The sequence below is a fragment of the Rhinopithecus bieti genome, unplaced genomic scaffold (genome assembly GCF_001698545.2).
Source record: "Rhinopithecus bieti isolate Rb0 unplaced genomic scaffold, ASM169854v2 scaffold_17743, whole genome shotgun sequence".
Lineage (NCBI taxonomy): Eukaryota > Metazoa > Chordata > Mammalia > Primates > Cercopithecidae > Rhinopithecus > Rhinopithecus bieti.
The window spans coordinates 2,265,417-2,293,104 of record NW_016809230.1 but is presented as its reverse complement, the minus strand read 5'-3'; the positions used below and the strand labels follow the sequence as shown (position 1 = coordinate 2,293,104).

The window sequence follows — 27,688 nt, the reverse complement described above, 5'->3', positions numbered from 1 at the left end:
GCTGGAGTGCAGCGGTGGGATCTCAGCTCACTGCAAGCTCTGCCTCCTGGGTTCACGCCATTCTCCTGCCTCAGCCTCCCGAGTAGCTGGGACTGCAGGCTCGCGCCACCTCGCCCCGCTAGTTTTTTGTAATTTTTACTAGAGATGGGGTTTCACCGTGTTAGCCAGGATGGTCTCGATCTCCTGACCTCGTGATCCGCCCGTCTCGGCCTCCCAAAGTGCTGGGATTACAGGCTTGAGCCACTGCGCCTGGCCCAGATCGTATATTTAAATAATTTTTGCATGTAGGATTTTGTGGCTTTAGTATATAGTTAATGATAAATACTGTGTGGGTTATTTAAGAACAATGTCTAGTATTTGCATTTATAGTATAAATTATAATGTATATTTATTAATCAACAATATAAATATGTAAAATATATTTTTACATCATATATATAAATATGTAATTTTTTTTTAAAACACAGGTTTTCACTCTGTTGCCCAAGGTGGAGTGCAGTGGCACAATCACTGTAACCTCCAACTCCTGGGCTCAACTAAGCTTCCTCAGCCTCCTGAGACTACAGGTGCATGCTACCAGGTCCAGCTAATTTTTTTATACTTTATTTTTTGTGGAGACAGGGTCTTACTATGTTGCCTAGGCTAATCTTTAACTTTTGGCCTCAAGTGATCCTCCAGTCTCTATCTCCTAAAGGGCAGGGGATATAGGCATGAGCTAGCATGCCTCGTCTACATACACTATGATTTTTTGGATGTTGGTCTATGATTAAATTTTATATTCTGGTGCTTATTTGTACATATGCAGCTTTCTGAACAGAATCTGTTAAATGAAAGAAGTAAATTATTTGGTGGAAACTTTGAGGTGGGAGCTTTTTTCTTTTAAATAGAACAAGAAAATAGCAAACTTTTGAATAAGTTTGTGAAATAATCACACTAATTGTAAAATCAAGTTACAATTTGAGATCGCTTTTACTTTTAACTCACCATCTGTTAAATTAATACATACTAGAGTTTAATTTTGTTATTATATATTAATTTCTAAGTCAACTTTCTTTGACATTTACGCTTTTCCATCTGTCAATATGCCCCTTAAAATTTATTTTATATACTATAGACATACATGTATTATTTCTACATAAATATCTCTTTATCTTTCAAAACACATGTACACAATTTAATAACATAATTACTTATATATAATAACAAATAAAACTTAAAGAAAGGCAAGAAAGGAAAATTATACAAAGCCTATGAAATGTATAATAGAATGTGTTCTGATTCAGACTGCTGAAGTTATAATCTAGACTCCAAAACTAAATATCTGTGTTCCCTCCTCTGTAAATGAATATAAAATTATTAGCATATAACATGTCTTAAAGATGAGAAAATACATGCTACATGCTTAGAACAGTTCATAGTGAATACAAAATTTTATTTTTTAAATTCATACTGACATTAATGTATAAAGATAGATCACATTTTTTATCTTTTTGGAAGGGAAATGTTTTCAGTTTATGAAAATAAGTTCAGCCATTTCACTTTACATCTTTACATTGTTTCCTAATGTTAATTTTATTATATGAGACAATAGAAAATTCAAAATTATTTTATTTTTAATGATTCTAAATATTTCTCCCCAACCTTTAATTCAGTTGCCACTCTGTCATTTATATGTTTACCATTTTGTTTTTGATACTCTGCAAGTTGTACAGACTGTTAGATATATTTGGTCTAATAGAAGTCTCAATGTTAATAGTCAACCTTTAATGAGAACTTACTATACTCCAGACACTATTCTGAGAACTTTCAGGGGCTAAGTTATTTAGCCGTCAGTGCCAGTCTTTGGGGAAATGTTGCCTAAGCCAAACATAGGTACTGGCAGGGCCAGGACTTAAGCTGAGGCTTCTGGCTCTAGCACCCAGATTCGTCATTACTACAGTGCAGCTGGATACCCAGGTGAGCTGCCCTCCTCTGGACTTAAATAATGGGTAGTATTTGCTTCCTAATGGCTGGGCTCCATGTCATTTAACACTGTGTCTATTACTAACAAGTGACAGATCCTTCTTCCTAGGGCCAGCCAGGAAATAATGTCAGTCTTCAGACCACTTGGGATAAAAAAAGATACCAGGACTCAAGCTTGTAGCATTTTGATTTATTAAACTGTTTTCTTTTTAAACACTGGTGGATTATGGTCCACGGTGCTACTTAATACTCCATAGATGAGAGTTTGGCCCTAAGGTAAATGCAAAATTCTAAAAAATTCAATATGAGCTAGACATGTAAATTGGATGAAAATAGTACACTCATTTTGTTAATAAGATCAAGCAGGTATATTTTAACAGTATTTCATCATGTGTATATTCATCTTTAAATTAAATCAACTTGGTAGAGAATGGGAAATAGCTACTTAAAATGTGACCATAAATGTCAGAGGTGTTTGAACCAGAGCAACTCCATCTTGAACAGGGGCTGGGTAAAATAAGGATAAAACCTCTGGGGCTGCATTCCCAAGAGTTTAAGATATTCTTAGTCACCCGATGAGATAGCAGGTCAGCATAAGGTATAGGTCACAAAGATCTTGCTGATAAAATGACATGATAAAGAAGCCAGCCAAATCTCACCAAAACCAAGATGGCAATGAAAGTGACCTTTGGTCATCCTCACTGCTCCTTACACACTAACTGTAATGCATCAGCATGCTAAATGTCTTTTAGCATGGTCTAAAAAGGGAGGGACCCTCAGTTCCAGGAATTGCTCACTTCTTTCCTTGAAAACTAATGAATAAGCCACTCCTTGTTTAGTATATAATCAAGAAATAACCATAAAAATAGCCAACCAGCAGCCCTCGGAACTGCTCTGTCTATGGAGTAGCTATTCTTTGATTCCTTTACTTTCTTAATAATGTTGCTTTCACTTTACTCAATGGACTCACTCTGGATTCTTTCTTGCGCGAGGTCCAAGAACTCTCTCTTGGGGTCTGGATTGGGACCCCTTTCTAATAACATAAACTCTCTTTGTTAATGTGGAATTGAGAACATTTGGATTCTCTTTTAACTCCAGTGCTTAAAACAGTACATGCACAAAGCAACTCCCCAACAAATGCCTGTGATGTGAATGTGTGAACTGAGTGCTTGCTCTCAGTACTCCATCTTTTTAGAGTTTATATCATCTTTGTTTGTTCCCTAAATACGCATTCTAATGTTTTTTTTTTTTTTTTTTTTTTTTTTTTTTTTTTTTTTTTTTTTTTTTGGAGACGGAGTCTTGCTCTGTCCCTCAGGCTGGAGTGCAGTGGCCCGATCTCGGTTCACTGCAAGCTCCGCCTGCCGGGTTCATGCGGTTCTCCTGCTTCAGCCTCCTGAGAAGCTGGGACTACAGGTGCCCGCCACCACGCCCGCCCGGCTAATTTTTTGTATTTTCAGTAGAGACGAGGTTTCACTGGGTTAGTAAGGATGGTCTCGATCTCCTGATCTCGTGATCCGCCTGCCTTGGCCTCCCAAAGTGCTGGGATTATAGATGTGAGCCACCACGCCCAGCCACATTCTAATTTTTAGAGCCTATTTTGTCTTTCCTTATTCACCAGATATAGATCATTTTAATGAGTTAATCTACTTGTATTATAAATATATTATAACAGAGAAAAAATATTAATCCACCCATATTATGAACATAACAAAAATATTAGGAGGAGTATTGCTTTGTGCAACTTGCATCTTTGTTGGTTTTCAGAGTAGATTGGCTGATCTTTCTGGTTGAGCCTAAGTTGCCTCATACCTTTATTATCATTCTGTTTAAGGCCTTTCCTTTCTGTCTGTTTAGTGGAAGAACAGCAGAGCTCAAGAGTAGATGAGGAGCTTTACTCCTCGGGTAGGACTTTCAAATAAGCAACCAAACGGATAAATATACAGTGATTGCTCATCAGACTGTATTCCCAGCCAAATAAAACGCATTGGTTGGTGTTTAAAATATCAGATTCTCTTTTTATCCCAATAGTTTTCCTGACATATTGAAAGAATAAAGGTATCTGTACGATTTATCCTAACTTACAATGAACTTGTCTCAATAAAGACTAGTGAAAGATAGAATAGAAAAAGGAATTCCAACTGATTCCTAACTTTCTTGACAAGCCCTTAAATACCAGTTGTCTTACTACTTGAGCCTGAGGACTATGTATCAATTACTAGCAAATATGAGTCCTCAGGGCCTCTCAATGACAGTGATTAATAAGGAAGGCTTCTATAACATTCTTTCCACCCAAATTCCAAAGGACCGATTTGTTTCTTTCGTTTGTTTATTCGTTATCAAAATGCTGATAAGTAATTTATTTTCAGTTAAATTCCTGTAACTTCATTGAACTTTCTGCTTCCATATTCTATTGCCAAATTTTAACCCTCTCAATATGACAATTCTCAACTGACAAAATGACAGTTACATAATTATACCAGTTAGCTGAGTTTTCTGCTCCCTTCTGAAACCAGGCACATGCACTGAAGCGTGTGTTCTATCAGATTTGCTATGAAAAGCCTGTTTCTGGAAACAAAGAAATTGACCCCTGTCTTTAACATCTTTTTTTTTTTTTTTTTTCTGATTGGATAAATTTGTTTTCACTCAGTAAGCTAATATGATATATTTATGTTATGTATTATGTCAATAGTGAATCAAGACTTTTATAAATGGAAAATGAATGAAAACAGACTCATAGTCCAGGAAGTTTACAGCCTTCTGTAAGGCACTCGATATACTATTTTTCCCCTATAAATCCAAAGACAGTTTGGAAAATACATTAATCTCTAGGAATTTCAATCATATATCTTTAAGATAACCTTTTCTTAACCAAATTAGGAGAACTTTTCAAAGTACTATGAAAGAAAAGAAAATACTTGTACTAACGTTATGATTAACATTTATTGAGTACTTACATTCTCCCAAACAATGCTATAAACGTCACACTACTTAATCTAATTTATGCTTCCAAGCAATTCTGTGAGGTAGGTACTATTATTATTGACATTTTTAAGATTATAAAACAGTAGCTTAGTGAGGTTAAGTGAGTGGCTCAAAGTTTGTAGAGCTAGTAAATTGCAGAAACCATCAACCTCACTCCAGAAGCCAGAAGCTACACGGCGGTTTGTCGTTCCAGGCTGTGAAGTTAGACTGCTTGGTTTCAAATTCTAACTCAGCTACTTCTTAATTATGTAACTTTGGGTATATTGATTAACCTTTCAGTGCCTCAGTCACTTAATAGATAAAATGGGCATGACAATAATGTCACTGAGCTGTATAGGGTTGACAGGATTCAATGAGAGGACATTAAAGTGCTTAGAATACTGCCGACGGCCTGGTAAGCTCTCTAAAGTATTTACCATATCTATACCATGCTTCCATGATACAGGAGACATAACAGCTTTGTTCTTACAATACTGTTCATAAATTTGACATAGTAATTGTCCTTGGGTAAAAATTAAATAATTTCCTTTATGCCAAATATTTTTAGAATGGGAAAGCTTATGCTTATTTTGAATTCTACTATATCATCCCAATATTTTCTAGTAATAATCACTATTTATTAGGATAAATTATAGGAAGAAATGATAAAATAATTAAACACAGACAGAACCTCTGTGAGAACTCTAACTGCATCTTTTGTTGGAGTTACCCTCACATGATCAAATGAGCCCTCTCATTTTAGATTGCTACAGCATTGAGACAAAACAAAATCCAAAGGGGCCACAGTTGAGGACTTTTGCTACAAGGGTGCACCTCAGCACACAAAAAGTTACACATGCATCTTTTACATACTTATCCTTAAACTGTTTATCTGGCACATCGACAGGCAGCTGGTGGAACAAATAGGAAATCCTGGGAAGCACATTCATTTTTAAAGTGTTAATGCACCCAATCCAAGAGACAGTAATGTGCTTCCATCCGTTAAGATCCCCTTTAATGTTTCGGATTGGAGGGCCATAATTTAAATGAAAAGCATTATCCAACCTGGAAGGTATTCCACATCCTAAATATTTAATTGATTTCTCCATCAGGGGAAGATGAGCCTACACAATAAGCAGATCCTATCTATATCTAAGTGTTCGATTAATAGTGTCTCTAATTTAGGGTAATTTAGGAGTTTACAACTTATAAAATGGCTATTTCTTCCGCATTCCTCCCAAAGTACCAAGAGGATTGTGTCTGGATTAATTGCAAACAGCAGACGATCCTCTGTGTATAATGAAAACCTAGAGTCAGCATCATCCAGCCATGCACCTATAATTTGAGATCTCATCTGAATATTTTTCACCAGGGGCTTCACATCCAGTGTAAATTGAAGTGGCAAAGGAGGAAAGTTGTAATTGTTGCATCTCCCTATTAAAAAAGTTTAACCAGTCAAGTTCATTCCTGCTGATTTTTACTTAGTTGGGTCTTAGCTAACTGAGTGAGGAAGATAAATCAAGCTACTTGCAGATTTTCCTAATGGTGCAAAGTTTGGCACCCTGAGGACTGTGGAAATGTCTATTACGACACTTGTAAAGAAGAGAAGTGGAACAAGACTGTGGGTGGCTGGATCCATATGAGTGATTTATTACTCCTGAATCCACTTAGTCATTTCCGGATAAGCACTTAAGCGCCAAAAGTTTATGGTCATTTTCAGTTTAAGAAAAACACAGGGCACATCTTAACATATGAAACAAGTATATTATCTAGAGAAATTGGTATTTTTTTTCTGAGTTGACTAGTAAATTTTAAAATTTGAGCTTATAAATGCAAAGGAACATTTAACTCTACCTAAATATGTCTACTTTTGATTTTCTGAGGTCCTTTCAATTCTAATTTTTTCACAGAAAAAAATACGGATATTCTTGAAACTATTTTGGGATTTGGGGTCTGATGACAAATAAATTAAAATTTAGTGGCTTATCAGGTATATAATTTTAATGTTAAATTTACCTTTTCAGTGGCAGTTTTCCTCTGTCTTCTTGAAGTGCTACTTTCTAGATAGCTTAATTTTGTTCAAACACAAATTAGAATCAATTTTCTGGGGAAAAATAATCAGTATAGCTTCTGTTCTCCACAACAAAGAAAATACATTTGTAGACATATTCTGGAAATTTAAATCCCCGAATGCTCTTTTGAGCAAGTCCAAGGAGATTTGAAGACTGACATTTTGTACTTTGCTATCCCTGAGAGGAGAATGTATGATCATCTTTACTGAGGTTTGTTTCCGTCCCTGCTGAATTAATATGCATTTTCGTTAACTAATCTTGAAACAACAGGAATAAAGTTTATCCAGGTCTTTTATACCTCAGAGAACAAAACAAATACTACAAATCTTTAGAGAGAGAGGATATACAAAAGGGCTTGAGGTGAATATTTCAAAGCAAATACTCTTTAAATGATGTGCAAATTATTTCAGCTCTTGAGCAAGATTTATGAAAGGGGATTAGCCCACTGAAATAAGAACCAAGCTTAAACTGTTGGGTTTCAAAGTCAAAGATGAGAAGTGGTTACAAGAAAAGAGTGGAGACAGGCAACAGCAATTTAGAGAATGGATTTGTCTGAGTTTTTCCCTAAACTGACTCACCTTAAATTGTCACCAACTATTATTTTAAACTGTAGTAAAAAACAAAAAACAAACAAACAAAAAAATCGCATTTCTTCTCTAATTTCCTTCTTTTTTTCCCTAATCTTTAGAACATGTGAAGTTCCTCTAATTTTCTATAAAGTTGAGAGTGCAATGATTAAGAAATGATACTGGAATTTATATTTCAGCAACAAGGTCTCTACTTGCCAGGTAAAAAGTATATACTCCCAAACTGTGTTGAACAATTAAAACTATTCAAGCTAAAAGGGGTAATTTCTACGAGTTTTGAGTCAGAGAACTTTGTTTTTTTCAATTCACAAGTCACATCTATAATAACACAACACAGATGTTCTAATATTCCGACATGCTCTTCAAGTAATAGTTAAAAGCTTCTTGTAAGACTTAAGAAAATGATCAGTTTTATGTAATTGTAAAGATTAAGTGAGCTCACTGCTTCTTACGATTCCATAATGACCTGCAGTTCTGGAAGGTAAAGGAAATTTTAATGACCACTCATGTGATTAATATCTAATGTTTCTTGACTAAAATTCTGGATTTTGTTCAATAAAATGAGTTAAGCAAAATTCTATGGGTCTTCAGCCAAACCCTTCTGTGGAAATCAGTCATGGTTATGCCTGGTTTTAAAAAAAAAAAAAAAAACAAGGCATGAAACCTCAAATGCAGGTACCCACTAGGAAAAAAAAAAAAAAAAAAATTAATTATGAAACCTCAATAACAAACCCAGGTACTCACTAGGAAAAAAGAAAAAAGATTAATTATTCTTATGTTAAGCTGTCTTTAAGAAAGCTAAATAAGTGAAGTGAATCCAGGCAGTACTAAAATTTTAAGGCAACTCTTTCAGATCTGTCTCATTACTATCCAACACATTTTTAAAAGCCTGGACATTTAGGGTCACATTTATGAGAAAGATTCTTACTGAGAAAAGAATGATCACTTGCCCATTTTGGTTTCCATTTTCTGTAATTAAAAAAAGGTAGACATGAAAAAAATGAGGTTTTATTTCAGATACTCTATCAGTTCTTCCCGGTAAGTTAAATCTCACCCTACTAAGAGGATTAATCAGACTTTGTTTTGAATCTTTCCTCTATTTTTTGATAACTAAATTGTGGGCCTACTTTTGTTTTCTTTGCAATTTTTCAAAACAGTTTGACTGAAGTACAGCCTGGTGGGCCTTGATTGTTTTGGCAGGTGCAGCAAATAAATTTAGTCTATGAGTAAAACAGCTACGTTGTGGCTCATCCAGAATTTTAACATCTAACCTGAAAGGCCAATGGGAAATGAATTCAAGTACTCAAGAACAACATAAAAATAAAGAAATTTAAGCAATCAAATACTATTATTCCTGCCTTTGGAGAAGGGAAATAACAAAAAAAGGCTACATGTGAGATTATATGTTCCCAAAAGAAGAGTCAAATGGAAGACAAAGGATAAGTAGAATTTCAAATGGATTTTGCACATTGAGCTATCCAGGGAATTAGTGGATAATTTCCACGGAATTGCTTTGAACTTTGGTTTCTCATCTATTTGTTTTGGTGAGGGTAGTTTAGGCTCAGAATCATTTTTTGATATTGTTGCTGTTGTTCTTTGACTGGGACTGTTGACTTTTTGATATGGGAGTTCAAAGTTTTTGACTTACGTGTGGCACAGGCAAAAGTTACAAGGCAGTGTAAGTCTTGGTTCTTTCTCATTTAGTCCATAATCATGGGTTGAAAGGGATTGATGAGATTAAAGAGCCACCATTCAAAATCATGCATTGTCATGGCATGGGCAATATAATAACCGTATGCAGGGTTATTTTACACAAAGGCCGACAAGATAGCTCTTTTATATGAGTAGGTCTTTTGTCAAAGTCTCAAAGGCCACTCTCTGGCTCTGGAGTTTCACAAACCTGTTTAGAGAAGTTATTTATGTCACATGGTAATGTGTTTTTCAAACTGTAATGTGCATAGGAATCACCTGTTAAAATGCAGATTCAGTTCAGTAGGGTTTGGGGTTGGGCTTGAGAGGCCATATTTCCTAACAAGCTCCCAGTTGATACTGTCATTGTTGGTCCATGGATCATACATAGAGTAACAAGAATCTAGTAGGCTCCTGAAAGAATGAGATTCTGCTTAGCTCTTTGGCACCCTGATTGTTTTCCAAACCACAGAGGCAATGGGTACTTGAGAGCTGACAAGACTTACAATATATGTCAAGAAAACCTATCAATATCACCTCAGAAATCTCTGGAATTTTCTTCTTCACCTATTCCTACTGCCTAGTTTGGGCCTGCAGCATATGGTACTAGGTCTACTCTAATAGTCTCTGAATTCATCTCCTTACCTCTGATTTCTCACTCTGTGCTACATATCTCTGCCATTCTCCACATTTTCCCCAAAATTCTTACTCTAAAAATCAAATCTGTTCATGTGTCCTGCCTACATCGAAGTCTTTCACTAGGCTCCCATTATTTATAGTGGAAAGCCCTAATTTTTTTTTAGCATTCCATGTGAGGCCCTTTGCCAATGGTTCACTGTTCGTTTCCAACCTGATCTCCAGTTGTTGCCCCAATGTTTTGCACATTCCAACCTCACCAATCTATTGAGCTCTTCAAACATTTTATGCGCTATGGCTCTTTCTTTCCTGTACTAAAATCTATCCATTCTCTTCTCTGTCATCCCTTGCTTCTCCATCTGAAAAACTGCTAGAGTTCTAAAGCAGCATTCAACTCCACCAGCTTTTTATTCTCTTGTATAGGTATGTTCTCTTCCCTGGCTCTCTTCTGCCAGCCCCTACCTATGTGTGTCCAGGGATTACTTCCAAATATATTACCTGAACTCAAATCTTTGTCTCAGGGACTGCTTCTGGAAGAACCCAAACCAAAACATGCATCAACAGGACAGTGCCTCACAATTCAGCCTTTCCCTTCATTCCTCATGCATAAAATTTGTAAGGATTTCTTCAGGGTTCCCCTCTCATGCTCTCAGTCACTTGTTTCCTCACTCACTCAGACATTTATTAGTCGGTGCAAAAGTAAACGAAGTTTTTTTAAAAATGGCAAAACTGCAATTACTTTTGCGCCAAGTTAATAATTCTGACCACCACTAGGTTTCGGACTCTGTTCTGGGTGATGGGGATAGGGAGGGGTAATTAGCAGAAGGTTGTGGCTGATACCTCCAGGCACTTGCAGTCTAATGGAATAGAGTGGTCCTGGTTTAAGCTAATAACTGAAGCTTGGTCAGCTAGGACTACTCCCCAGAGCTCAGATATCACAATCCTTTTGATAGAGTGAACATGGTGGGTATCCCTTGCCAGCTTATCAATATACTATACTTTGGTGAGACCAGACTTTCAGTGGCTTTCAGTTTACTCCTTATAAGTGGTTCAATATCCATGTGATTTGTATAATATGTTTACTTTAGTCAACAAAAGCCATCTTTTTATCACAAGATGCTTTATGACACTGGCTTGATTCTAATATATATTATCTAAAACATTAAAATTAAATAAAATCTTTCCTTGTTTTTAAGTGAAATTACATAACTCTCTGTCAAAATTCTACCCTTCTATTATTTTACTATTTTCTGTAAGAATGGAAATGGCAACAGACACTTGACAAACTTTAATCTCTAGAGATTGCCATCATATCAGGCTCACACTCAAGAATGGCAAAACCGACAAAACCGAGCATTTATTCCCCATGACACTGAGGATCCCTTAAGAAAACAAAAGGTAAAAGAATATATGTTAACTGGAGTCAATAAAATAATGAAGATATTAAGAAATTAAGCCTTCAAAAAAGTATGTATTTGTATATTCTGCACTTTGGCAACTGTTTAAATAGTTGCAAAAGTAAATTCTTGCTATATTTCTATATTGGTAGATTTATAGTAAACAAACAAAAGTCATGATTATTTTACTCAGAATTTACCCAGATGGAAATCACTTTATATCATAATATATAATCTACAAAGTTATTTTATCTATTTTAGATCCACTATATACATTTTCCCTATATCAAATACATATATTATCTTTTAGATAATTGACATTTATATTTATAGTATCTTATAATTATATAAAATATATATTTATCTGGAAACTAAATTTCAGGAAACTTAAGAAACTTATCAAAGTCATATTGCTGTATATCTTGGAGTTAAGAACTGTACTCAAATTTTCTGACTCTCAGACTCAAATTTCTTACACAGTCTCATACAACTTTTTGAACAGGGTTCTGAGAGCTAACACTTTTGTAACTTTCGTGTTAAACTGGACTTTTACAAATAAGCCGACACTAGAGAAAAGTATTTTCAGTCTTCTAAAAATAATCAAAATTACTGTAATTATTTGTTATATATTACAGAGTTTCTTTTTCTTTTATTGCCTCCAATAGAACCTTGAAAATTCCAAGTCAGAGCCCACAGAAGAGCCTCAAGAATAACTATGAATCACAGTAACTCTTTCAAATAAAATAGGTGTTAGAATGGATGATGGGAACATTGGGAAGTATGATCTGGGCTGAGTCCTAAAGGATGTTAGCTTTGTAAAGAGATAACCCTGATTTCAAGGTAAAAGTCAGCATGTAGCAGTGTGCATCAGGTATTATAGACACTATTTACCTGGAACATAAATTATGGGTCATAGAGTGATGAAAAAACCTGGAGAAGGGGCACAGATCATAATGAGCTTTCTATACAGAAACTTGGACTCTAATTCCAACAGCAATAATTCCAATGCAGTCGTTAGAGATTGTTCTTAGTCTTGCTGGACATGCTAGCTCACGCCTGTAATCCCAGAACTTTGGGAGGCCGAGGCGGGTGGATCATGAGGTCAGGAGTTCGATACCAGCCCAGCCAACATAGTGAAATCCTGTCTCTACAAAAAATACAAAAATTAGCCAGGCGTGGTGTGAGACGCGCCTGTAGTCCCAGCTACTTGGGAGGCTGAGGCAGGAGAATCGCTTGAACTAGGGAGGCAGAGGTTGTAGTGAGCCAAGACCACGCCATTGCACTCCAGTCTGTGTGAGAGCATGAGACTCCTTCTCAAAAAAAAAAAAAAAAAAAAAAAAAAAAAAAAGTAATTGTTCTCAATCTTTGACTTCAATTACGGAGAAGATCTGATGACAAAATCCCTGTCCTATATATTCTACTTGGTTATGGCATTTCCTATGTTGTCCACTACCTTTTTAGGCCAATTAATTTTGTATCCAAATAGGGTATATTTATTTACATTAGGAAAATTGGGTAGCAGGAACAATTGATTTCAGGTACTACATAAATAACCAAACAAAGATGAACTGGCAGATTGCTTTAGGTTTCTCGTGTCTTCCGTGAGCCATTTCTTGAAGAAAGCTAAGAATCCTAATGTTATAGATCTCACTTTATTAAAGTTTGATGAAAACATCTGGTATTTTGGCATTCATCTAATACTTTTGGGTGAAAGCAATACCCGATATTGCTTACATTAATGAGGGCCATACTGTCAGTATTAAGAAACTTATTTTACAAGAAAACTCAAAGATTCTATGTGTTAACAATGGAGTCCCCCCCGCCCCCTAGCATGTTATTAGGCCTATTTGGGACATCCAAATAAATCCATCAAAAATCAAATTACTTTCTTTTAGAATTTTGAAGGAAAGTGGCATAAGTTACTATACTTCAGAAACATAAAGGAATTCACCAAATAAATCCCGTATATGGAAAAAGATGATCATTTGCATTCAAAATAATGTTTTGTTCTGCACAGGGATTCACTGTACAAAGGCCTTGAATGCTTAAATGTCATCTTTAGCAAAGATTCTTTAAATCTGATGGGACAACAATGAATGATGATTACATGCCTAACTTTATAAGAAAACATTAATATATACTCATTTTAAAGTCATGGAGTAAACAAAAGGACACTTTCTGAGGATATCAAAGACCTTTTTTTTCCCCTTTTGTTTACAATCACAGCAGTGTATTAATGCCAAGAAAATATTGCTTGAGAGTTAAAGCAAAGAGCCCTCTGGATTTGGCCTATTATTGAAAGCAAGATGCCATTTGACCCAATGAAATCAGAAATTGATTAAATGCAGTTCATCTAAGGGGAAATATGGTCATGGTGTTATTGCCAGGGTCAGAAGGAAGATAGGGTGATCTAGTGCTTGAGCACTGAGAGGGTTAGATGGACTTTCAGAGTAGCTGATGCTACGAGATACATGACAATGGACGTCCACAGGTCAGAGGGCAAGATCAGCCCCTTAGATGGGAAAGAAGAGATTAATCAGGACATTCTCTGCTCTGCTCATAACGAAGTCCTCTTATCAAATGATTCATTGAAAAGTGAATGTTTTGAAGAAAGTGCAATCTGTGGGTCCTAGAAAAACTAGGTACTACTACTTGGGAACATATGTCAGAACAACGGCTAGAGTCACACAGGGCCGTGGTGAAGCCCTGGGGCCATTCATGCATAATACTATTCTGATAAATTAATACGGATGCTTGGCTATCAAGTGTGTCTAATTTTTACTGTTTTCCTCTCATGATGTTTACATCTTATGCTGTAACAAATTTTCATTTATAATTTTTCAATTTTTTTCTTTACCAACTGAAATATTTTGAAATAAAGAACTCTCTTAACCTGTGAAAAACAACTGAAAAGACAACTGGCACTCAACTATTCTTTAGATACTGTCTTATAATTATAGTAACAAGAAATGATTTGTTTTCATTTTAGCCTCAATAGTTTATTTTTCTCAAGGAGGGTTTTGAATAAAACTGGTACCAGAGTGGCACTAGCATATTTTGGGGCAAAAAAAAAAAAAAAAAAAAAAAAAACAAGGTGAGTGACCCTCTCACCCAAATCAGAAATTTTTGTCCTCTTGATAATATAATAATCCATGATATTCTACACTAATATTATGACTTTTTGGTTGTTTCCAGGAAAGAGCTCTTCCATTTCTTCAGAACCAGATATGGTTTATCTATGCAATTTTAATATTGTTTTCATTTTCTTGGCAGATGGCTTGTTCATCTTATTATTTTCATACATTGGCAGGATTAGACTGTTTCATACAAAATTTTTAATAAGAAAAAATTTTAAAATATTTATATGAGCCTCCAGAACAGGCTTCACAGTATGTGTTTTCACAATTGATAATTACATATTTATGCAAGAAACTAGTGTGACTTTTTAATTTTGGATAATAATAAGTATCTTACAAGTTTTCTTAATTACATAGTTTGCAGAATGGTCTCAGTGGTCACAAGAAAAAAAAATATTGGTTTTGGAGGAAAAATAGGAAAACAATGAGTTATCAATGTTTCATATAAAGAGGTGTTAATGTAACTTATATTCAGAAAATTTTTGATCTTTTCTTTGAAAGAATTTTGATCTTTCTTTGAAAGGTTTCAAGCCATAATTAGAAAACATGTATATTCTTTTATTGAATTAGGCACATGGACATACCTAATTTTGTGTGGGTATGTGTGCTTACTTCAGGTTTTAATCGGGTAACTTTTTCAAACATACAAAAAAAGATGAAACAATAGGATCATGATCACTTGCATATGTACCACCTAGACTCATCAAATGTTTATATTTGGAACAATTCCAGACTTAATCTGTCACTGCACATACTTTTTTACCAAGAATATCTGTCTTGCTAAGGACTCACTTCCCATCAATGTTACAAAAACTGCCTATCCAGTCCTCAATTCTCTCCTTTTTCTATGATTTCTTCTTGGTTAGAGGCTCTGAATTCCCTCCCTGCCACTACTGGGGACTTTCAGGGTTCACCAGAATCCTAGCCAAAAACATTCTGAGTCTCCTAATTACTTTAGTGGAGATGGTACAGAAGTGGGGATCTAGAATGGAAACTAGATTGAAAGCAATGCTACTGGGAAGTCTTAGCTCTCAGGGCCAGAGGTGCAGCAAATTCAGAATGAGTTGTTCCCTAGAAACAACATTCTAGGTGACTGCAGAAGGTTCAAGTGTGCTTTTGTGGCTTGGTACATGGTTTCCTTGTGAAAATATATCAAGGTCTAAGCAACCAATTTACAAATGGATTTTGAGAACATAGCCTACTTATAGTTGTAGAAGACCAGTATTAAAATTATTTAGATTAGTCCAAAAAATTACCGTCTTCACTATCAAACTTGTTTTCACTTGGCATAGTCATGATTTTCACAGGCAAATTTTTTAAACAAAGACAAGTTAAAAGTCCGTAGCATTTTAATTTTTATTGTGTAACTATCTCAATTCAAGTTTTTTTTTCTTTCTTTCTTTCTGTTGCCTTATTGCACACATCATTAAGGGGATATGGAATTGGGAAACACACATTTAAATACAAATACCTTTATTATTAGAAACATATTACATATACCCTTATTGTACACATCGTTAAGAGAATATAGATTTGAGAAATCCACATCCAATTGCACTTAAGATTTCACCCAGCACACATTTGTTTTTTATGATAACTTGATCAAGAGACAGCTAAAGGAAAATCCATTTCCTTTTAGCTCTCCTACCTTTGATTTTAGTCTTCTAACTCATGTTCATTTTAGGGTACTTATTTATAATACTAAAGTGTCAGTTTTATATTCAAGTTATCCAAGATCTCCACACTCATGGATTTTACAGTTTAGCAATTGATAAATATGAGATATACTACTACTAAAGCATAACCTACATACAAAAGTTACATTTTAAAAATTGAAAGCACAAATGAGTGAAATCAATAATTTTAGTCGTATACCTTTAGTTGTATCCTTCATAAAAAAGAATGAATGTGTGTATGAATGAATAAACTAGAGTTTTGTGTAAAGGAGTAGTGAGATAGCTAATGCTGAATCTTTCGCATCAACTTGAACTTCTGAATGACATGCTCTTCTGGGTTTCGGGGAATCAAGAGTGTTTCTTGGCTGCTTTCTACTGTTTCCTGGTGTGCTGCCCCAAGAATGCCCTACCTGCCCCTTTCACATGGGGAGTTACCAGGGGAAAGACCAGCTGCTCGTACTTAGATTTTTTTTGCAGCTAGGAGTCCCATATCCAATTCTCGCACGCTTTTCCTACCTTTTGTACACTCAGGGAGTAGGATGGCAAGCATATACGCCCTGCTCCAGTCTTTCATCAAACACCACCAGGTTCAAGCCCTGTCTCAGTGCCATCTGCTTGGGGACATGGAGGATAATAAGAGTTCCTACTTACTGAGTGCCTGCTGTGAGCTAAGTATTTACACGTCTAATTTCAAATTCTCCCATGATCCTTTAAGGACAGTATTAGACCCATTTTTATAGATGTGGAAAGTAAAACTCAGAAAAGTTAAGAAACCTCGCCAAGGTTATCTGATGCAAGATTTATTATATTTGGGCCTTCTCCCTCTTTGCTGTCACTGGAAGACAGTTCTCTTTCCTCAGAGAAATATATTCACATCTTCTTTGATTGACTCTCCACTTTCCATAACAGCCCTCCCTGGAGAGCTGCTCTCCTACTCTCATCCCAGGCTGGTGTCCTGAGTTTCCCACAGTGATTTGGCCCTTGCATTAAATTTTCTGGCTTCTTGTCTATTAGACTCAACTGATATCTTAAAATATCTGATTAGTTCTTAATAGTGTTGGCAGGTTAGAATCATATTTTTTAAAAGCAAAGTATATGTAAACATAACTTTCTGAATTCACTCATTGAGAGAACATATTTTTCCCATGTTATATAGACAAACTGGACAATGAAATGACCACCTGTTAGCTGCTAATGATGTTCACATGCCTTTTAAAAAAGTAATTCTGGCTTTATCTGTCTACAATCTTGGCAGCAAAACTTATGGGAACATCAAGGGCACAGGAAGCCAAAGGCAGAAAACTGACAAAAAGTTTGTGCTTAGACTAGTAATAAGGAAGAGGATACTGTGAGTCTCTGATTCTATGTAATTATTTAATCTCCAGAGGGTGACATGAAACTAAATGCATGTTTTAACAAACCTAAGTTTGGGTGTTCAAATCTAGGACTGAGATCAGAGGGGTTTCACACAGGGTATTTCCTACTTGAAAAAAATATTTTACAAAGCATGAAATATAAAATATGTCAATCACTATTTCAAATGCATGGTCTAATTTGATATTGTGTGAGTGGGTCAATCATTATGCCTTCCAAATGAAAATGAATACATACATATTGAATGAACTTAATTCAAAGTAATAGATGGATATTAACCATCCTACATTGCAAGAAACATACTGGCCCCCAAAAAAAAGGCTTACAACTCTACGTACTCACCAAGATTCAGAAAAGAAGCATTTTCTAAAATTAGAGCTAGGTTAAAGATTAAATTCTTATTTTAATAGTGAAATCAAAATTGAAAGAAAACACACAGCTTTAATTATTTTTGCCAATAACTTTTTGGGTCCTGATTCATGTTTACTGATTTCTATGAATCTTATTTGTAACATATTATTTCTATCCAAGTCTAAGGTTGATATAAACTAAGCTTACCTTTTACTTGTTCACTTTATTATAGTGTAATGGTTAAAAGTACAGGCTCTAAAATAAGACTGCTTGGGTTTGAAACATGTCTCCATAACTTGTCTTCATACAAATTACCTTAGTTCTTCATGCCTCAGTTTTCTCATCTATAAAATAGGGTTACTAATAATATCTACCTCATAGGGTTGGTGAGAGGATTAAATGTATCGCTGTAAGACAAGCACTTGGAACAGCGTCTGGTGTACAGTAAATGTTTTATATTTTCTAGTTTTTTTTTGTTGTTTTTTTTTTTTTTTTTTTTTTTTTTTTTTTTTTACTTCAAAGTAAAAGGTGAGTATGAAGTCATTGTACAACTAGTTACATTTTGAAATTAATAAATCATGTATCTCTTCCTTTGAGACAGAGTCTCCCTCTATGGCCCAGGCCAGAGTGCAGCAGTACAATCTCAGCTCACTGTAACCTCCGCCTCCTGGGTTCAAGCATTTCTGGTGCCTTAGCCTCCTAAGTAGCTGGAATTACAGGCGCCTGCCACCATGCCCTGCTAATTTTTGTATTTTTAGTAGAGACAGGGTTTCACTATGTTGACCAGGCTGGTCTCAAACTCCTGACCTCAGGCAATCCACCCGCCTTGGTGTCCCAAAGTGCTGGGATTACAGGCATGAGCCACTACTCCTGGCCTCCCTTGTTTTTAAGCAGGATTGAGTTTAAGCTCAAAGTAGAAAAATAAATTGTCTTTTCCAATTAAAAATAAATTCTAAAGAGAAGTAGTTAGTGTTCTATCTGTAAGATTTTTTTTCAGCAGTATCTTAAAACTTTTAAAGTGACTGTTACTCAACAGAGAATTTATTATCCTCAATGTTTCTCAAACACATTTTTGCAAACCTTTATTTTCTCCATATATATCTTTCTTCATGTTTTAGAAACATCTTAAGGTCTTCTCCGAACCAGAAATTGTATCTAAGATTCCAGATCTGCTAGTCACTGCATCACATATTCTTTTATATGTACTACAAAATGTTTATATGATTAACACTAAATATATACTCCCAACTAAATCCCAATTCTGAAATCTTACCTTATGTCTCAAACCATGTGAAGCAAAAGAAGACAATGATCAGGAATGAAAGGAAAATATTCTTTAAATGAAATAACTCTAAACTGTACCATTATATGGAAAAGTCTTTTGAAATGGCATTAACTCTCCACAAATACACCATGCATTTTCTAGACATTAACATTGATAATCTTAAACTCCAACTTAGCATAACTGGCTAAGTAAATGTATCTAGCAGTTGTTGAAAATTATGGCATGGGATTTTGCATAAAGACCTAATTTCAAAAGGGTGCTTCTACTCTTAAGTTCTCATGCAATTTCTAGGTTTGTAGACTTTAGTAACTCAACTCTGGAAAACATGTTGTCACATATAAATAGCTTCTCTCTTCCCTATCATATGTGTATGAGTGTGTACATGTATGTGTATACCTATACATATATATCTTTCTTAGTGCACACATATGTATATGTATATATGTACATATATGTATATATTATATATATNTGCAATTGCTAATTACATTCTACCAGATATGGCTACTTTGCATATCTATGTGCAAGAGTGATTTTCATTATTATTTATTTTTTAAAACTTATAAAATTGTCAAAAAATGAAAGGTAGAGACAAACCTAATGAATGACCTTGGCTAGTCAGTCAACCGTCTTTTGCTCATATCAAAATTTCTCATAATTTTTCCTGACAAAGTCATTTTGAGTATTAACTAGTTTATATGTATGTAAATCACTAAGCACAGTGACTAGAAAATGGAAAGTACTTCCAAAATGTTGAATCTTGAAGTTGCTGTGACTCTTAAAAATTGCTAACTTGAAACATATAAAATTACAAATATTAGAGTATTTTCAATCTATTAAAATAGCAATATCATATGTTTCAAATTAACATAACAATTATGGTTACCTGGCATCAAGAAAAATTGTTCTAAAGTCATTAAAAGTGTTTAAGAATGTAAAACTGTATCTGTTTGAAGAGAATGTTTCTAGAACTAAGAGGCTTAAATATTTCTATTTTTGATGAACTGATTGCTATTCTTGCAGGTTCTGAAGAAGTCAGATTTTGCAGACTTTACCAGGTAAAGGCATACCATTTAAAACTTTAGGGAACGATTTACCAATGTGCTAAGCCACAATGTATTTCCCAGGTTAAATCATGCTAGAAGATACTAAATAAAAAAGAGCTTATTTTATGTTACGGTGCCTCAGAGATTTAACAATCACAAAAGGGATTTTCTGCATTTTAAACATTTATTTGAACATGACCTTTATTCATGAAGTATTTTCTCTATTGTTCCAAGGAATGCTGCTTGCGAAAGCAACTTCAAGCCTTTGCTACACGTCTCTGAATGGTCTCTCACTCTAGGTAACACAACTAAGTCAAATACAATGTTAGGAGAGTTGTTTTTGCCTAGATGAAATAAGACCTTTACAACCATGCTTTTCTATGGCCTTGAAAATGATGAGCCCTACTGTCAAAGTATATCCAGAGTTGGATCACATGTCCAAAACTCCTACTCTATCTAAACCACTAGGAACTCTTCTTGCATCCTGTCAGGGTCTCAATCTTTCCTCTGTGATTCCATTTGTGCCTTCAAACAATCTACAATCTTTATACAACAGCAGGACTGATACTCTTTAAAATTTGGGTCAGATTATGTCACTTTTCCATTCAAAACTCCCTGGTGTCTCCCAATGCACTTCAAATAGTACCCAACTCTTCCCATTAAATAAAAGATCCTGCCTGATCTGACTCCAGCTATATCTCTGACCTCCACACCTACTCTTTCCAGTCACACTGGCCTCCCTGCATGCTTCTGCCCCAGAGTTTTTGTTCTACTCTTTCCTCTGCCTGATAATCACAGGATTATTCTCATCTTAGAAAGGTCTTCCTGTAGCTAATATTTTACCTACTACCCTACCTAAAATAGTTCCTGTACTTTCTATCTATTGACCTTCATTTATCTTTGTTTATGGTTGACGTCTGACATATTTTTTGTTTAATATCCACTTGTCTATTTTATCCCCCTGTGAAATGTATGTGTTTGAATTTAATTTGTTATGATTTCTCCTAATTTGGTCTTAAAAACTTTCTCTTGTGAGTGGCCCTAAGTCAGTATAGCCACTCTCTAGGGGACCCCTGTCTGGAGAAAGTAATGATCAAGTGTGTTTGTCAGTTGGAACACAATGAAGTGAAACCCGAAATCATGAAACAGAAGAAATGTATTACTCACAGATCCTGAGAGGTTAGGGATACTTATGCAAGGATGACAGAAAGCCCAAAGGTGGAATAATGCTCACCCAGAGGGTGAAAAGTAAGAAAGAGGGTACTATGCCTTTATCCTGGGCCATGGGCATTAATCCTAAAGCTTTCCCATGGGGGCTGTAGATGGGTTAGTTTAAAGGAAGTACTTAATTTGCGTTTCCCTGATGATTAGTGATGTTAAACATGTTTTCATATATTTATTGTATGCCTTATTTTGAGAAATGTTTGTTAAGATTATTTGCCCATTTTTCAGATTGTTTAATTATTATTTTTTTTCTGTTGAGATATTTGCATTCATATTTTGGATATTAATCCCTTGTCAGATCAATAGTTTGCAAATATTTTCTACGATTCTGTAGGTTGCTTCTCCATTCTGTTGATTGTTTCCTGTGCTGTGCTGAAGCTCTTTATCTTGACATAATCCCGTTGGTTTATTTTTGCTTTTGTTGCCTGTGCTTTTGAGGTCTTATTTATAAATCTGTTTCAAGACAAATATCTCAAAGTATTTCTCCTGTTTTCTTCTAGTAGTTGAAAAGTTTCATGTCCTATATTTAGGCCTTAATATACTTTTAGTTGATTTTTGTATCAGAGAAATGTAAATTAAAACGACAATGAGGTATCAACTCACTCCAGTTAAAATGGTTATTATCAAAAGAACAAAAAAGAAATAACAAGTGCTATGAAAAAAGAGCTCTTATATACTGGTAGTATACAAGTATATATTAAAGCCACTTTATAAGTATATAAGATATATTAAAGCTACTTTAAGTCATGGAAGTTCATCAAAAACTACATATAGAAGTATCCTATGGCCCAGCAATCTCATCACTGGGTATTTATCCAAAGGAAAGGAATCAGTATATTGAAGAAACATCTGCATCACCATGTTTATTGCAGCAGCATTCACAGTAGGCAAGATACGGCATCAACTCAAATGCTCAATAACAGATGAAGGGATTTGAAAAAAAAAATATATGGTACATATATACAATGGAATACTATTCAGCCATATACAAGAATAAAATTATGTCATTCATGGCAGCATGGATGAAACTGAACGACATTAATTTAAGTGAAATAAGCCAGGAACAGCAAGTTAAACACTGCATTTTGTCACTCATACCTAGAAGCTAAAAGAAAGCAGTTGATCTCATGGAAGTAAAAAGTAGACGAGAGGATACTATACTAGAGGCCTAGATGGGTAGGGGAAAGAGGGGAGGGAGAAAGATTTGTTAAAGGATACAAAATTATAGCTAAATAGGAAAAATAAGTTCTAGTATTCTATAGAAATATAGATAAATAATATATACATAAATAATATATAGCTTCAAATAGCTCAAAGGAGGATATTGAATGTTTCAAACACAAATAAATCATAAATTATGAATATGATAATTATGAATATAAACATCTTGAGCTAATGAATATAGAAATTACACTGATTTAACTGCTACACATAAATAGATAAAATAAAATAAACACTTGAGAAGGGAAAAGTTACTTATATGACTCTCATGTTGACCATTAGATTTTATCATGGTCAACAGCTGTGAGTGTGTTCAGATTTGGTCAGTGGGATGAGAAACAAGTGAGCTATATCATATAGGGAGGGGAAATTTTAAGCCAAAGGTGATGGGGTACAACTGGGTTTAAAATAACTTATGTCAAGCCTTAAAATGAATGCTGAGTCAGCAGATATATTAAAGAAACTTATGACAGTATGGTTCATGGCTAAAAATACTACTTATATTGTCTTAATCTGTATCTCCTGTTGGTATGAAATATGTACTTAAAAAACATTATGAATAAATAAATAAGTGAATAAACAGAGAAAGTAAAATAGGGAAAAAAGATGAAAATGAAAAAATAAAAACCCAAAGAATAAAATTATAAGTATCTAGATGGCTGTCAAAGAATGATACTTCCCACTTATAAACAATATATCTTTTCCTCAATGAATAATAATACACTGAAGAATCGGCCTCCTTGCACATTGATCAATAGAGACTTTGGCTTTGATTATGTCTGTTGGACTGTGTAAAGAAGACAAGAACTCTGAGATTCCTAAATGCAGAGTAGCCAATACTAACTTATGCTTATCAATTTTCAAAGATGAGAACTGAATATGGATATGGATTACAAGAAAATAAGGAAAAATGAGAATTTTTAAGATTTAAAGTGGCAGTCAGTGGACTATTGATTTTTTCTATATAATAGTAAATTGGATTATAAGTCAAAATGTAATAAACTTCCAAAACTTCTGACAGGTATGAGTGATTTCAGTGTCAGCTGCTTGCAGATAATAGCAAAGGTTGTAAAGTGATCACTGAATTTTTTTTAAAAAATCTCAGTTTGTAAAACATTTATTTTAAAAAAACCTCCTTCTTTCCTCTGCCAGCAGAGTTTTAAGTTGACTTTTCTCTTTTGACATTATTATATTTACCACCCATATGGTGATTGCATGTTTGACTGCTTCATCCATCAATTTGAAGTCAAGGGTACTGAAGTAAGAAATCGTGCGTAATGCTCACTGTGTACTCCCAGGCACCAAAATAGTACTACATTTATAGTATTATTCATGGTATATATTATATATATATATATATATATATATATTCCATTAGCAGCTCTTCTCAACTTACTGCGTTCTCCTTAAATTCAAAAGTTTAGGATGTCAGTATATTGATCTTTGGTCAGAGGGAAATAGCAGGAAAAAAATGGTGATTCACATGATTGGGGTCAGTCTGGTAGAAGATCCCCCCAAAATACTATAATTTTTAAGACTTTGGGAAATAGGTTTTCTCTGGTTCCAAAGATGTCTGCCTTTTCTGAGACAGAGTCTTGTTGTGTCACCAGTCAGGCTGGAGTGCTGTGGTGTGATTTCAGCTCACAGCAACCTCTGACTCCCTGGTTCAAATAATTCTCCTGCCTCAGCCTCCTGAGTAGCTAGGATTACAAGCACATGCCACCACGCCCAGCTAATTTTTGTAGTTTTAGTAGAGATGGGGTTTCACCATGTTGACCAGGATGGTCTCAAGCTCCTGACCTCGTGATCCACCCACCTCGGCCTCCCAAAGTGCTGGGATTACGGGCGTGGGCTACCTTACCCAGCCAGATATCTACCTTTTCTTTCAGGAGGTTGAGACTCAAATCAACTCTGTGAGATATGTGTAACATATTTTAATAACCCTTTTCATTGAGGAAGAAGCAGTTTGGGGAATAGTTAAGAAAAATAGCCAAGATCACTATGTAAGTAGTGAGACCATTGTTTTTACTCTAAATTCAATTCTTTCAGAATATTAGAACTAGGTGTGACCTTGGAGAACATCTAATTCACATCTCACATTTTCTATCAGCCTCTCTGCAAGCATGTTTCTAAATGTTTCTGGTGGTCTGAAGGTGTGTTAAGTGGCATAGCCTGTTGACTTAAGTTAGACCATGCTGGTGGTCACTCATACCTTTTAATGTATGCAAATAAAATAGTCAGGATACCAGGGTTGGAGACGCTTGACATTTCCCACTCTCAATATCAATCACCAATCTGAACACCATGGCTATTACTCAGAGATTCAGAGGTTTGCTGTAAGCAGAGACCATGACCTTGGAACAATTATTTTCTCAAAAGGCATTATCAACAATGATGTGAGCAAAGTGCCCAGACTGCCCTCCAGTGCATGAATCCTTGGCCAGGAAATGGCTACGAATCTTCCATGAGTGTGATGAGTTTGGCTTAAATCTCATTTCAATGCATTTATATTTCATAAGCACTGCATTTAGACAAACTTAAAATGAGCAAGTCAAAGAAAATACTCACTTAAAGATTTTCTGTGCTCTGGTTTCTGTTCTTTTATATCACTGTTGTAGTGACTTAGCAATTCAGTGCTGGAGGATCTTTGGATTTTGAATAATTCCAGGTTTCTTGATGGACAACTTGAATCCTTTGGCTGGAAAGAGAAAATAATTAGACTGAATAATTTTACTAGAAAGAAAGGATTCTCCATATTGTTTTTTGTTCTATTTTGGTGTTTATGAGGAAATTTGAAGTAAGGTAATTATTTGGGGATAGGTCTTCTTTGCTAAGCTCGATAATCTAATAATAGTTTGTATATGTGTATGGTACTTACTAAATGATATGCACTATACATGCATTAGTCCAATCAATCATTACAACAATTCTATAGAGTAGGTGGTATTATTATTATCCTTATTTTCCTCATTAAGAAAATGAAGCCAAAATACATAAGTAATTTGCCTAAGGTCACACAGGTAGCAAATGATAGAAGTAGAATTCAAACTCTAGCAGTCTGGTCCCAGAGTCCATCCTCAGTGACAACAAACTCTGCGTGTATGAGTGTGTATGTATGTATGTGCACTCACACACATTCACACGCACACCCCTTTAAGGGGAATATACTGATAATAGGAAAAAGTACATTTGTTATTTTACTTTCTAAAATGTTAGTCCTAAAATGATTTAATGAAAGCCTGCAATTAAGTATCAAGAAAATCACACAGAAAATCTTTTACTATCATGTTGTATTCCGCATTAAGAATATTTCTTTCTCAAAATTTTGCAAATATTAGTGTCATAAAGTTAAATGTAGTTCTAGACACTCAGCATGAAATGAGTGGTTTTAAATAAGTTCATTCTTAGAAAACATACTCTAAATGTACGTTTTAGGATAATGTCTTGAAGTTCTAAATATGTAATTTTCATGAGAAGAACAATCTAGCTTAGCTGGAAGAATAAAAATCAGTACAAAGGGTTATTATTTATTGGTATTATAACAATGAGTCTTAAATACATTGATATTTATTTTCAGGAATATGTACTACAGACTGCATAAACTGAAAATGAAAAAAAAAATCAGTAGTTATTAAGGGCTTGTGTGCTTTTTACAGCCTCCAGTAAATGAATGTCCACGTTATATCAGAAAAAAAGAAAGAATGCATTATACTTTTGAAAGAGAGAAATTAAATGACATTTAGTTTTACAAATCCTATCTGCTGAAAAGGTTTTTAGTGGATTCTATTTAAACTAAAAGAACTTAATATCTCTCAGTCCATAGGATCTATTTAAATGAGTGTGTGTGTTATATGCCTGAGCAGTAAGATTTAAATGACTACATTTTAATTAATAAAGGTAACAGCCAAAACAAATACATACCAATCTGTCAATTGCATTTTTGATAGCGTGGAACCAATCCAATATGATGAAGTCAATATCTGACTGTAGAAGGAACTCATTTCCTGATACTGTTGTGATCTGAAAAAAAAAAAAAAAAAGAAAAAGAAATAGGTAAAGAAACTATGTAAGATAGATCTCTTACATGTAAAAATCCTTTTTTAAAAAACACAGTTTAATAAACTGAAATATTTTCTTGTATTCCAGTAATTGTCTTTCTGGGAACTGGGAGCATTTTGAACTGCTCTCTATAAACTGTTTTTCATGTCATAACAAATACATTATTGTTTTAATAATAGAACGATTAAGCCAGAGTAGGGCTAGAGCTGAATTACTCCAACTTAAGGAGAAATAAGCCAGGAAGTTCAGAGAACTGCAGACAGTACACACTTAAGTCAGAACCCGCAGAAAAATGCACCCGGGTGTGTCAGAATTCATTCTGCACGTTTGCTTCTTTCCTGTCTGTCTTTTTCAAATCTAATAGTATCTCTATATTTGATTTCCTTTTATGGAGAGCTCTAAAACAGATTATTTACCAAAAAGACTAATTGCAGACTTCCAAAAGGTCATTCAGATGAATAACATTTGACTCTTTCTACTTTCTTATCAGAGATCTATAGGAAAGTAATGAAAAAACCAATTTCCCCACAAAAGGAGTATATTAAAATAAAAGTTCATTTACATATTTGAACCTCTCTGGGAGAGTATTTATCAAATGAACATCCAAGTTCCTGACTCTCAGCACTGCTAAGTAGTTGGCAATGTTTAGTGTGTAACTGTCCATTTTTCATTACAGTAAATCTTTTTCTCCCCAGACTTGTGAGAAAAGGATATGACCCTATAGAAACAGGGCAATACTCTTAGTTTCACACGTAACGGGCTACTTAGAGAAAAAATTGATTAGAGTGGGTGTGGACACGCTTTTTGTATTTGGCCATCCATCTGAACTGTGAAGATTTTCCCTTTGTATTATTGACTTTTTCTTGCAACAGGAAGATGAACATTTCCCAACTACCGTCACACAGAGTTCAGAGGTTTAGAGGACTGACATTTCAAAATACTCAATCAGGAGCCAGTCACCTCTTCTCAGCCTTCCTTGCTCTAAACAGGAGGTGAACGCTGAAATGTGGC

At 34.9% G+C, this 27,688-nt stretch overlaps 1 protein-coding gene across 1 annotated transcript in view; it reads right to left on the bottom strand.

Annotated features, from left to right (window-relative positions):
* The window catches only part of LOC108539968 (rho GTPase-activating protein 15), a 438,320-nt gene that overhangs the window by 93,125 nt on the left and 317,507 nt on the right, over positions 1–27,688 (bottom strand). Inside the window, exons 8-9 of the mRNA XM_017888935.1 lie at positions 26,540–26,638; positions 25,187–25,316 (exon numbers count right to left, since the gene is read on the bottom strand). Of these exons, the coding sequence (XP_017744424.1) occupies positions 25,187–25,316; positions 26,540–26,638 (229 nt within the window). The remainder of the gene's footprint in view (positions 1–25,186; positions 25,317–26,539; positions 26,639–27,688) is intronic.